The sequence below is a fragment of the Nematolebias whitei genome, chromosome 6 (genome assembly GCF_014905685.2).
Source record: "Nematolebias whitei isolate Nwh7 chromosome 6, NemWhi1, whole genome shotgun sequence".
Lineage (NCBI taxonomy): Eukaryota > Metazoa > Chordata > Actinopteri > Cyprinodontiformes > Rivulidae > Nematolebias > Nematolebias whitei.
The window spans coordinates 2831232-2844070 of record NC_056503.1 but is presented as its reverse complement, the minus strand read 5'-3'; the positions used below and the strand labels follow the sequence as shown (position 1 = coordinate 2844070).

At 44.1% G+C, this 12839-nt stretch overlaps 2 protein-coding genes across 4 annotated transcripts in view; both read right to left on the bottom strand.

The window, feature by feature from the left end:
• The window catches only part of LOC119411476 (alpha-2-macroglobulin-like protein 1), a 670820-nt gene that overhangs the window by 324387 nt on the left and 333594 nt on the right, over positions 1 to 12839 (bottom strand). The gene's annotated exons all lie outside the window — the stretch shown is intronic.
• Positions 1 to 12839, bottom strand: part of LOC119410478 (porphobilinogen deaminase) — a 22422-nt gene that overhangs the window by 1536 nt on the left and 8047 nt on the right. For all 3 annotated transcript variants that reach the window (XM_037677360.1, XM_037677361.1, XM_037677359.1), the window contains exons 5-13: positions 11368 to 11423; positions 10995 to 11072; positions 10594 to 10671; positions 10448 to 10523; positions 6993 to 7106; positions 6871 to 6909; positions 6640 to 6759; positions 6507 to 6560; positions 4175 to 4261 (exon numbers count right to left, since the gene is read on the bottom strand). In XM_037677360.1, coding sequence (XP_037533288.1) covers positions 4175 to 4261; positions 6507 to 6560; positions 6640 to 6759; positions 6871 to 6909; positions 6993 to 7106; positions 10448 to 10523; positions 10594 to 10671; positions 10995 to 11072; positions 11368 to 11423 — 702 coding nt within the window. The remainder of the gene's footprint in view (positions 1 to 4174; positions 4262 to 6506; positions 6561 to 6639; positions 6760 to 6870; positions 6910 to 6992; positions 7107 to 10447; positions 10524 to 10593; positions 10672 to 10994; positions 11073 to 11367; positions 11424 to 12839) is intronic.

The window sequence follows — 12839 nt, the reverse complement described above, 5'->3', positions numbered from 1 at the left end:
CCATATATCTCCTCTTTGGCCTTCTTCTTTGTCTTTTTCCTGGCAGCTGCATTTCTAACATCTTTTTACCAATATACCCACGGTCCCTCCTCTTGACATGTCCAAACCATCTCAGTCTGGCCTCCCTAACTTTATCTCCCAGTTGTTCAACCTGTGCTGAACCTCTGATGATCTCATTCATAATCTTATCCATCCTTGTCACTCCTAAGGAGAACCTCAACTTCTTGATTTCTGTCACTTACAGTTCTTTCTCCTGTCTTTTTGTCAATGCCATTGTCTCCAGACCATACAACATAGCTGGTCTCACCACTGTCTTGTAATTTTTTCCTTTGACATTTGCTGACACCCTTTTGTCACAAATCACTCCTGAAACTTTTCTCCATCCACTCCATCCTGCATGGACTCTCTTTTTCACTTCTTTACCCAACTCCCCATTTTCCTGGACAGTGGACCCCAAGTACTTGAAGTCCTGCACCTTTGTGACCTCTGCTCCTTGTAGCCTCACTGTTTCACCGGCCTCCCTCTCATTCACACACATGTACTCTGTCTTACTACAGCTGACTTTCATTCCTCTTCTTTCAAGTGCATACCTCCACCTCTCCAAGTTCTCTTCCACCTGTTCCCTGTTCTCACCACAGATCACAATTTCATCTGCAAACATCATCGTCCATGGGGATTCTTGCCTGACCTCATGTTAGTCGATCCATCACCAGAGCAAACAAGAAGGGGCTCAGAGCTGATCCTTGATGCACTCCCACCTCCACCATGAAACTATCTGTCACCCCTACAGAACATCTAACCACTGTCCTGCTGTCCTCATACATGTCCTGTACCAGTCTAATATACTTCTCTGCTACTCCAGATTTCCTCATACAATACCACACCTCCTCTCTCAGCATCCTGTCAGATGCTTTTTCTAAATCCACAAAGACACAATGGAGTTCTTTCTGACCCTCTCTGTACTTCTCCAGCAGCATTCTCAAAGCAAAGATGGCATCTGTGGTGCTCTTTCTTGGCATGAAACCATACTGCTGCTCACAGATGGTCACCTCTCATCTAAGACTTGCTTCCACAACTCTCTCCCAGATCTTCATTGTGTGACTCATCAACTTAATTCCCCTCTAGTTGCTACAACTCTGTACATCACCCTTGTTCTTAAAAATGGGCACCAGCGCACTTCTTCGCCATTTCTGAGGCATTTTCTCACCCTCAAATATGCCATTGAATATTTGAGTCAAAAACCTCACTGCCATCTCTCCACGATATTTCCAAACCTCCACTGGTATGCCATCAGGTCCTACTGCCTTCCCCTTCTTTATTTTTTTTCAGAGCTTTCCGGACTTCACACTCACTAATCTTTCCCACTTCCTGGTCCACAGTTTCTATGACCTGTACTCTTCTTTCTCTTTCATTCTCTTCATTCATTAGCTCCTAAAAGTACTCCTTCCATCTTCCCGTCACACTCTCCTCACTTGTTAGAACATTGCCATTCCTATCTTTAATAAGCCTAACCTGCTGCACATACTATCCAGCCTGATCCTTCTGTCTTGCCAATCGGTACAAGTCCTTCTCACCCTCTTTAGTGTCCAGTCTCTCATACAACTCATCGTACGTCCTCTGCTTTGCCTTAGCTACTTCCCTCTTTGCTCTACATCCAATCTCCTTATATTCCTGTCTCCTCTCTTCAGTCCTCTCACTGTCATATTTCTTCTTGGCTAATCTCTTTCTTTGAACGGCGTCCTGCACTTCACTGTTCCACTACCAGGTTTCCTTATCATCCATTCTCTGTCCAGATTACACACCAAGTACCTTCCTACCTGTCTCTCTAATTACTGTTGCTGTAGTAGCCCAGTCACTTGGAAGCTCTTTCTTACCACCCATAGCATTTAACAGCTCCTGTCTAGATTTCTTACAACATTCTTCCTTCTTCAGCTTCCACCATTTGGTCTTCTTCTCTGATTTTACACTTTTTCTCTTCTTCACAACAACAGTCATTCTACACACAACCAACCGATGCTGTCTGGCCACGCTCTCTCCTGCCACAACCTTACAGTCCTCAATCTCCCTCAGGTTTCCTCTTCTACACAGAATGTAGTCGACCTGCATACTCATTCCTCCACTCTCATAGGTCACTATGTTCCTCCCTCTTTTGGAAATAGGTATTGACTATAACCATTTCCATTCTCTTGGCGAAATCCACCACCATCTGTCCTTCCTTGTTTCTTTCCTCGACACCAAACCTACCCATCACTTCCTCATCCCCTCTGTTTCCTTCACCAACATGTCCATTCAGGTCTGCTCCGATCACCACTCTCTCCTCCCTGGGAATACTCTCAATCACTTCATCCAGATCTTTTCAAAATCTATCTTTCTCCTCCTCATCACATCCAACCTGTGGAGCATAACCACTGACAACATTTAGCATCAGACCTTCTACTTCTACCTTCAGGCACATCACAATATCCGACACTCTCTTCACCTCTACTACATTTTTTGCCAACTCCTTCTTCAGGACCACCCCTACTCCATTTCGCTTTCTATTCACACCATGGTAAAACAGTTTGAACCCTGCTCCAATACTGTGAGCCTTGCTGTCCTTCCACTTGGTCTCTTGGGACACATAAAACATCTACCTTTCTTCTCTGCATTGTTACGATATTTCTTATTTAGACTGGTCCTATGGATTTGATCTGCTCAGCTCCCATAACGCAACAGCATCATATCAGCCAACTCTCTACCTTTGCCTGTCATTGTCCCCACATTTAGAGTTGCAACCCTCAGTCCTACATTCTTCACTTTCCTCTTCTCTCTCTGTCTCCTGACACGTTTCCCTCCTCGTGGTCTTCGACTAACAGTAGCACAATTTCCGCCGGCACTCTGTTTGTCAACAGCACCGGTGGCGGTCATCGTTAACCCGGGCCTCGACCGATCCAGTATGGTTTCACTTTGATAAACTCGCATTATGGTTTTGGCAAAAGTGTTTTACATCGGATGCCATTCCTGACACAACCCTCACCATTTACCCAGGCTTGGGACCAGCACAAGAGATACACTGGCTTGTGCTCCCTAGTGGCTAACATACGGGAGAAAAATGGATCAGAACAGTGAATTCATGTGTAATGTGCTTCATAAACATTCACACAATAACGTGCTTTAACAGGGAGGTGAAAAACATTCTCCCTCTAGGTTCAACAACATTATTCATATGGTAACTACCACTAACAATCATAACTAAAAAAAAGTAATTGAACTATGCAGTACAGTATACGCCTAAACCAATAAAACAAGAGAAACACAAGGGCAGCTGAGTTGGGGGTTTGATTCCACCAGCAGTCACATGCTGAAGTGTCCCTGGGTAAGACACTGAACCCCTCATAGCCTCCGATGTGTGTCCCATCAGTGTATGAATGTGATCTAAAGCACTGATTAGTCTCTTTAGAATGAGTTGTTCAATTAGATTTGTAGAGATCTAGTAGAGAGCTGTATGGATGGGTAAATGAGGACACAGATTGTAGTGTAAACCGCTTTGAGTGTCTTGAGAAGATAGAAAGCCGCTATATAAGTACAGTTTATTTACCATTTACAAACACACAGTGCAAGGCATGCTGGGAAAATCTGGTTAATGAGTCCTCAGTATGTTACAATATAAAGTTTGCAAGTTGGACAAGTTCTCATGTGTTTAGTTAAAAACCACCCCACAAGTCACTGAAATAAAACTAACAAAGGTAAAAATAAGAAAAAGTAAGAAAGTGCTATGTGTTGTCATCATTGTATGTTTCTATACGATGATGAAATTAAGTTCTCTGAATTTAACCATCACACCTGAGATGCACCCAGGTGGAGAGTGGGCAGCTATGTAAGCGCGCAGGGAGCAATTAGGGATTAGGTGTCTTGCTCAGGGACACCACGACATGTGGACATGGCAGGGAGTTGAACCGCGACTTTCTGGTCCCAAGTCGGTTGCCCAGCCTGTACCCCACCTCAGCTTCCTCCCCCCACAAAGAAAAAAAGCAACTACAAACAACCAATGCATATGTAATATATTCAAAAAGAAATCCACAGTGCAGTGAAGCTGCAAGAACTGAACCGCAATAGAGCAAGGAACGACATATGTGTATGTGTGTGTGTGCGTGCACGCAGGTATGCATATGCATGAACTGCATGAGATACGTACCTGGTCACCAGCAACAATGCTGGTCTGCATTGTTTCTTTTAGACTGTCCGATCCATCCAGGCTGTACACAGCACCAGTCAGGTAGAGCTGAGAAAACAAAGTGAGATCTTACACTTCTGAAGGAAGACAGTGGATTTATTTATGTTTCCTACCTTTATAATAAATAACACATCTATTTTAAATTGGAAGATCAAAATTAGACAAATAAAAATTATATTTAACTGAACAATAAAATAAAACTTGATAACTTTTGATTATGAAATCTTCTCCAAATGAACAGCCCAACAGAAAAACTACATATATGTGTTTTAAGCTAGAATTGTAAAATAGTGTATGAAACGAAATAGAGATATATCTGGTAAACAAAGACAACCTGAGTACATAAAAAAATGCTGTTTTTAAATGATGATTTCTTTTATTAAGGATATTAACTGTGATTTTCTTGACAGGCTGAGTTCAGTTTCCTCAGCCCACACAGGTCTGATCACTGTCAGTCCTGCAGAACCAAGAAATCACTTCAATCGAGTCAGAATCCCCAAAACTAGAAAACAAGGAACAGACGTGAACGTCCCAGGAGTGGCCGGCTGATCAAAACGACTCCGAGTACAACTCATCCTGGAGGTCTCAGATGATCCCAGAACTTCTAAAGACCTGCAGGTCTCACTGCCTCGGGTACGGGACTAATGGGCAAAAATGACCACCGTGGCAACAAAGTCAGAATTATTGCTGAGCAAAAAAAATACACAAAGGTTCACTTCACATTTACCAAAAAGTAAATAAAATAAAATAGAAACATCCTAATGAACCCAGAGACTTTGGGGAATATTCTGCGGACACTCGTGATTTTCTGTAAGATGTGCTTCCCATTACTTCTGGAGTAAAACTACGACCGTATTTCAGAAAAATAAGCTCATCCCAGCAGTCAGCCATGGTGGTGGTAGTGTGATGGTCTGGGGCTGCTTGAGGACCTGAATGACTTGCTGTCATTGATGGAACCATGAATTCAGCTCTACACCAGGAAACCTTGAAGGAGACTTTAGTTTGAGACTTTCAGCTGAAGAACCGTTGGGTTGTGCAGCAGGACGATGGGGTAGAGGCAGGGCAGCCGACTCTGGATCTGAAAGTCCCAGGTTTGATCCCCAGTCATTGCACATCGCATGGTGTCTCTGAGCAGCACACCTCATCACCAATTACGCCCCGGGTACTTTCAATAGCTGCCCACTGCTCCACCTGGGTGTATCTCAGGTGCGATAGGTTAAATGCAGAGCCAATGTCATGTCATGTATGGACAACTCATACACATTATTATTATTAAACTTACTGCAAACTCTTCACTGCAGTTGTTGCCATCAAGCATCATTATTTACTTTAGGGGCAATTACTTTTTCCACATTCCACACGGCGGCTGTGGCTGAGTGGTTAGAGCAGTCGTCCTCCAATGCAAGAGTTGGGGGTTCGAATCCACCAGCAGTCACATGCCGAAGTGTCCCTGGGCAAAACACTCATAGCCTCTGATGTGTGTCCATCAGTGTATGAACGTGATAAAGCTCTGATTATTCTCTTTAGAATGATTTGTTCAATTAGCTTTGTAGAGATCAAGTAGAGAGCTGTATGAATGGGTCAATGAGGCACAGATTGTTGTGTAAAGAGCTTTAAGTATCTTGATCAGATAGAAAGGTGCTATACAAGTACAGTCCATTTACATGTTAACTTATAATTTTTACATGTGAATGTTTCTGGCCAGTGTCCTGAGACGACTTCTGCTGTGACCTGGTGCTATAAATAAAATGAATTCAATATGTCCAGCTTGGTTTGGATCACTTTTTATCCCTTAAAAGTGTTTCCCATACCATTATACAAGCAGGGTGCCCCACCCTGTCAACAGAGCCGAGCACCCTGCCGACCCCCACCACCACCACTACCTCCACTCAAACTGCTGGCACTGACGTAGCACTAAGCTAGCAGTGCGCAATACAGACACGCTAGCTAAACAGCTACAGAGGTAGCACTCAGTTTCCCACACGCTGAGCTGCCCCCCCACCCCCCCAAAAAACTGTTGGTACAAACAGTGTGCAACACCACCACCCCCCGTCAAAAATCACAGAAGATATGAGTACCTTGCAAAGGCAAGTGAACCAGGGGAAACTGCTGAATAAATGGAACCATCATTGAAAAACTACATTTTGTATTTACTGATCTTCACAACTGAGGATTTGAAATGTGTGGCAAAAATAAAACAGAACTCTGTGACGCCTCTTCACAGCCCTGCGTGCAAGACAAACTGTCTGATGGCAGCAGCAGTGACTAAACAACCTGTGGTGAGAGTTCTTACATGCGAGTCTTTCACCTGCGTGTGCACGGCCACCGGGACACTGCAGCCACCCTCCTGCAAACACATCTCCACTGAGTTAACATAGTTTTGGTTACAACGTGACAATGAGACAGACGAAGGCAGATGTATGCACCAGTTGTTTGAGGAAGGCTCTCTCAGCAATGCAGCGCAGCACAGTGTCGGGGTCATGGAGGACAGACACCATCTCCAGGATATCTGCATCGCTGGCCCGCACCTCCACCGCTAAAGCCCCCTGAGAACACACGCACACACTTTATTTTCCCACACTCGTCACAAACACAACAAGCATGTCATGAATGCAACAGTCAGCAGTTAAGTGATCTTCACTCCACAGTGGTCCTACCTGTCCGACAGCATACATGCAGTCTTCAGGCTCCAGGATCTGTCCATGGAAAGACCAGAGTCTGTTAGAGAGTAAAAAGCTGCACACGTCACTAAGAGGATTTGACACAACCATGCTGGTACCATGCTGACTCGGTTCTCCCAGCCCATCCTTTTCAGTCCGGCTGCAGCCAGGATGATGGCAGCAAAGTCCTGCTTTTCATCCAGCTTTTTCAGACGTGTGTTCAGGTTTCCACGCTGAAGACCGCAGTTAAGAAAAACGCCTAAAAATAAAAACTGCACACAAGAAAACTGGAAGAACTGCATTTCACCCAGCGCCTTTCATGCCAGAGTTTTATACTGAGATGAGCTACTGATGAGAAATGACTGAAGAAAACAGGTTTGTAGACTCAATCATCCAGGTAGATGAATCACAAAAAGGTTAAATCAGGTCACCTGGACAAGTTTCTTTTGGGGAGAAATGTTTCGTCTTTCATCAGAAAGACTTGATCAGTCTGAGGCCTGCCAACCGAGATGAGTCTTATAAATAGTACCTCCTGGATGCGTTTCAAACCATCCTGCTTTGGAGTTCACAGAAACTGACTTCACACATGCAAAAAGGTAGAGCTGCCATTACTAAAGGCTCCAGTATACTGCCGCAAACGTACGTTCACGCGTACGTATGCGTGTACTGTATGCAGACGGTTCAGACATGATACTCAAGCGTACACCCAGAGCAGCTGCAGAGCAGCTTCACAGACAAGGGGCATTTACCTTCGGGACAAATTGAGGTCGCCGATTGGTCGTTTGCTGACACGCCTACTGGATTGATTGACAGGTCAGGAAAAAAGAAAAAAAAACAAGCGCTGGCAGCCTCAGCCTCAGCGGTGTTCTGTGTTTATATGTTGTTAATAAAAATATCTTTTAAAAAAAACGGAGCGCTGGCTCTACAGCCCACACATCAGACCAGCCCACCAGGAAATCTCCAGACCCTCCCGCAGCCACGCTGGACCTGAGTTTAACTCGCTCGTGACAAATTCCTCCATTTCTCACCATTTCAGTCATGGCATCAACGGAGGAGGAAGAGATCACTGCCTCTTGGCAAAAAAACAAAAGAAAAGGCCAGATCAGGGATGAAGAAGGGGAATTTAATACATTGGTGTCGCATACAAAACAGTCCGTCGCTGGGCAGTTTATTGTGCGACACCACGTACACGTATGCGGTCGTAAAAATTTGAGCTTTGCACGGAGGGTACGCTGGGGGGTACGCACGTACCTCTGCGTACATACTTGCATAGCTCTGCGTATGGATGTACGCGGCAGTATACTGGGGGCTTAACACGGCCTGAAGCCTGGCCCGACCCAAATTTGGGCCGGGCCATAATAAAGTGCTGGATGGGTGGGCTGGGTCGGTGTCGGGCTTTTGATTGCGTCAGCAGATCAACCGCAATCCAATTATATGGCAACATGGCATGCCGTACATTCACCAGTCGCACACGGCCATTTGACTGCGAGCTGACCGGCCTTGAAAGAGGTAAAAAGTTCAGTTAAGCTTCAGATGGACTGTACTGCCAGGCAGCGATCCATCAAAGCATAAATGGACGTTCATCCAGCCGCTGCATTCAGTGGATGCGCACGGCCGACGACCCAAACAGGTGAGATCACAAAATATCAGACATGTCAGAGCAGGGTCTGTGTCTGAATAATGCAGAATGCAGCAGAAGCAGGGCTTTAATGTGCTTTGACGGCCATGAAAGGACAAGCACCCCCTCAGCTACGATCTCCTGCCCCCTTTATTCAGCTGCACACATCCGCCGACCGTTAATAACTATATAAGCAGTCAAAGTTTAATTAAAAATGTCGAGGGGGGGACCTGTAATTACTGTTGATTTGTTGGGTCAGGTGGAGTTCGGAAATGATGACTATGGGCTGGGGCTGGATTTTTTTTGGGCCCGAATACAACTCTACAAGAAAGGACCATCCGTCCAAAACAATCCATCATCATCATGTACAACAATCAAATGTTTTAGGCCTTACAGCCAACTTGTTACTCACAGAAACCATCTGAGGACACCCCGTGTTGGAGTTATGTTTCTCCCAAACATAAACTGTCCAGATGACATAATTTAAACATTTTTGTGATTCATCTTCCTGGATGATGGAGCTTACACACCTTTCTTGAGCCATTTTGGCCTTGGTGTCCTCAGGCTTTTTCTGTGAGTAGCAAGTTGGCCATGAGACATAAAACATTTGATTGTTGTACATGATGACTGATTGTTTAGACTGATGGCCCCTTCTTGCATGTGTAAAGCCAGTTTCTGTGAACTCCACAGCAGACTGGTTTGAAACCCATCAATAAGGTGCTATTTATGGGACAGATCTTGTTGGCAGGCCTCAGACTGATGAAGTCTTTCAGATGACAGACGAAACATTTCTCCCAAAAAGAAACTTTTCCAGATGACCTGATTTAACCTTTGTGTGACTGAAGAAAAGGTGACGCTCAGAGCAGTGTTGGGAATGATTCTCAGCTACAACTACATCTGATCTGATCTCAATAACTGTCAAATTTGCTGATAGTTAATTTTATGATAGTTAATGTTGTGTCAGCCATCTTGATTTAGATTGTCTCCAAAAGTTATTTAGTTACAGAAATACATCAGAGGATTTCTTCTGGAGAGATTCATTTTAAACTGTTCAGCGGTTCACAAGATATTTTGTCAACGAGTCGACTCTAAATGGGGGAAATCATTAAAAAGGTGATTTTACATCAAAGTTTGAACACGAACCAACACACTTACTATAGAACTACTTTAAGCTAAACAAAAATGCCATTTAGCAAAAATTGTAGATTTGTGGTGATATTATTGACTAAAAACTGCACTTTAACTTCCTGTAATCCATTTTATTCACGAGCAGCCAAACTATTTCTTCAACTGAAAACATAAAAAGGACAAACGTATCTTAAAGGCATGCAGACTGACTGCAGCCTTGAACACCAGTGTTCAACAAACATCTCAGGACATGCACATCCAATTAACTTTCAGAAAGATTCAATAACACCTGTTCAGTGTATCAGATATTATGCTAACAAATAAGCACATGCACACACAGGTAATTACTACTGGCAGCAGGACATAACATTTATAACAGAAATGCTGGAAGAAGTGATTTAAGGTGTTTTAAAATTTCTGTGAACACAAACGTGATTCGTCAGAAAAATCTAATTCACTAGGGAGTGGTGGCGCAAAGGTTATAGGTGGGCCTGTGATTGGAAGGTCACCGGTTCAACTCCCCAGACTGACAACATCAAAATGTGGGTGGGATAGGTGAAACACCCACACCTGCCTCCACCCTCATTTGCCCCACTCTGGGCCCTTGACCCCACCATCTGCTCCCAAAAACAGGTCTGTCTCGAAAAGAAGTCCTCGAGACTCAGAGAAACTCCCAGTATCGATAAAGGTCCAATAAAATAAATAATAATACTTGAAGTGAACAAATGCAGACGTGATGATTTAGGAATGACCGACGTCCGTCATCTTCTGCCTCAATAAAGGAGGTCCAGGATGAAAACACAGGAACAAGACAGTAGGAAAGGATACGATGTCTTTGAACTCCAGGTGGGGGAATCTTTTCTTCAGCTGAGCAGCGCGGCGTAATGAACTGGTGCCAATCATACTGCAGACAGACACCATGAAGTCAGATCTCTCAGACGTCACTAACAAACAGCTTCGTGAGTAAACCCTACCTTTTAGCTGGCAGAGTTTCCAGAGTCTTCCCTGCATTGTTTGGATGTAGCACCACGGCATCGTAAGGGTTCTCTCTCCTGGAACAACGCGCACACACGTTAAGGGCTGGACCAACTGTATGTATATACATATATTTATTTCTAGTTTTATTGAGTAGATTTGTTTTATTGCAGTGCACTGTACCTTGTTCCATTTAGGAGTTTAAGAGTTTTATCAATAAAATGGAAAATGGAATGAATTGAGTTTTGTGAACGTTCTACACAATTTGTTATCAACAGTGGAAGCCCTGAGAGATGCTGGCTGTAGGTGCGACCTGACACATACTGGCTCTTCGTTCAGTACAGACATGAATGGACCGTGTGTGTGGGTGTGTGTGTGGGGGGGGGGGGGGGGTACTCACTTCAGCACAGCACCGATGGTGAATCCTGGAGGCAAAGTGGTGGGAAGGTCTTTCAGTGAGTGAACAACCAGATCAACCCTGAGGGTCACACAGGAAGACAACGTGAGCTCCTGGTTCTAATGAAGGCTTTCAGCTGCAGAGCAGAACCTCCTGCTACACCTGAGGCTGAAGAATTTTAGATGAACACATGCTGGTCGTTCTCCTCAACTCTTTCTTAGGCTTTATATTGAGACATCGTCACTTGACAAAAACCTCTGATCCACTTTCTTAATTAAAGAACTCAAATATTAGTTAGACACAAACATTTATGTCTGCACTGTGGTTAGGCGTTTGGTAAAACTGATGTGGTGCCGACGACCCGAGTCACACTCACTCGTTCCTCTCCAGGGCGTTCTCCAACTCTTTGGTGAACAAACTCTTCTCACCGATCTGCAGAAAATATCAACAGTATTTTTACAACACTATTTTCTTCTGTTAGCTTAATATGTTAAATTAAAAAACAAAATCTCATTTAGAGTTTTCTATATCAAGTAGAGAGAGTGCACAAGTGAATGGGGGCATTAGATTACATACAGCACATATTTATATTTATACTACTGTATACTATACTATATTTATACTTTGTAGCACAGTATGCCCATCAGTACCGGGGTTTATCTTTCCTACTTTCCCCTCCAACACAAATCAGAAAACAATTGTTTGAGCACTGCTGTTAAAGAAAAGCCAAAACGATCACTGAGACAACTACGAGGCGCGGTAGTCCAGTGGTTACTGTTGCAGTCTCACAATCCTGTGGCTGCAGATTCAAGCCCAGGTAGCATCAGACCCCTGAGCAGCTCAAGATAAGAAGGTCACTGAAAATTTAAACTGACAAATGTGATAAAAATATAAATAAAAATAAAACCTGAAAAACAGCTAAAAAAGTGTGTCTCATTTGGACTTTTAGTTCAACAAGTTGTTAACAAATTAAGAAATAAAAGTAACTAATGAAACTGGCCTTGACAATAAGGTTTGTCCTGTAATCAGCACCTCAGGTGTCTTCAATCTGTAACCAGTCAGTCTGCCTATTCAAAGGCTGAGAAGTAGTCACTGAGCTGTTTGGTATCATGGTGGGTAACACGCTGAGCAGCTGAGGACAGAGTTGTCTCAGGACATCAAGTTAAAGCTGCATCTGACACGGGGACTCTGAAGTCTCAAGACAATCAAGGCATTCTGGAGCAACCTGAGCTGCCTGGTGTCAGTCGCAGCTCATGGGTCCTGCAACAGGATAATGATGACTTCAAACACTCAGCTAAAAACACCAGGAACGGATCAGAGCCAAACTACACCATCTCAACCACTGTGATCATCTGGACTATTCTGATCCCTGATCGAAATCCTGCTGAACATCTGTGGAAGGAGCTGAAGCCTGCAGTCTGGAGAAGGAACTCTTCAAACATGAGACAACTGGAGCAGTTTCCATCTAAATACCTGTGGACAGGAGTAGAAGTCTCAGAGAGTTAAATCGCTTGACTGCAGTGATTAATTCAAAAGCGCATGTACTCATCCAGGCTGTCACATTGTAAAGTTTGCAGATGATACAGCGGTGGTGGGATGCATCACAAACAATGATGAGTCCAGTTACAAGCAAGAGGTGGAACACCTGGAGAGCTGGTGCAAGAAGAACAACCTTCACATCAATGTGAAGACGATGAAGGAGATGGTCGTGGACTTCAGAAGGAACAAACACGTGGGGGTGGTCTCCAGCTACAAGTACTTGGGTGTGCACCTGAACAACAACCTCAGCTGGAGCAACAACACCACCAGCCTGATCAAGAAAGCTCATCAGAGACTCTACTTCCTCAG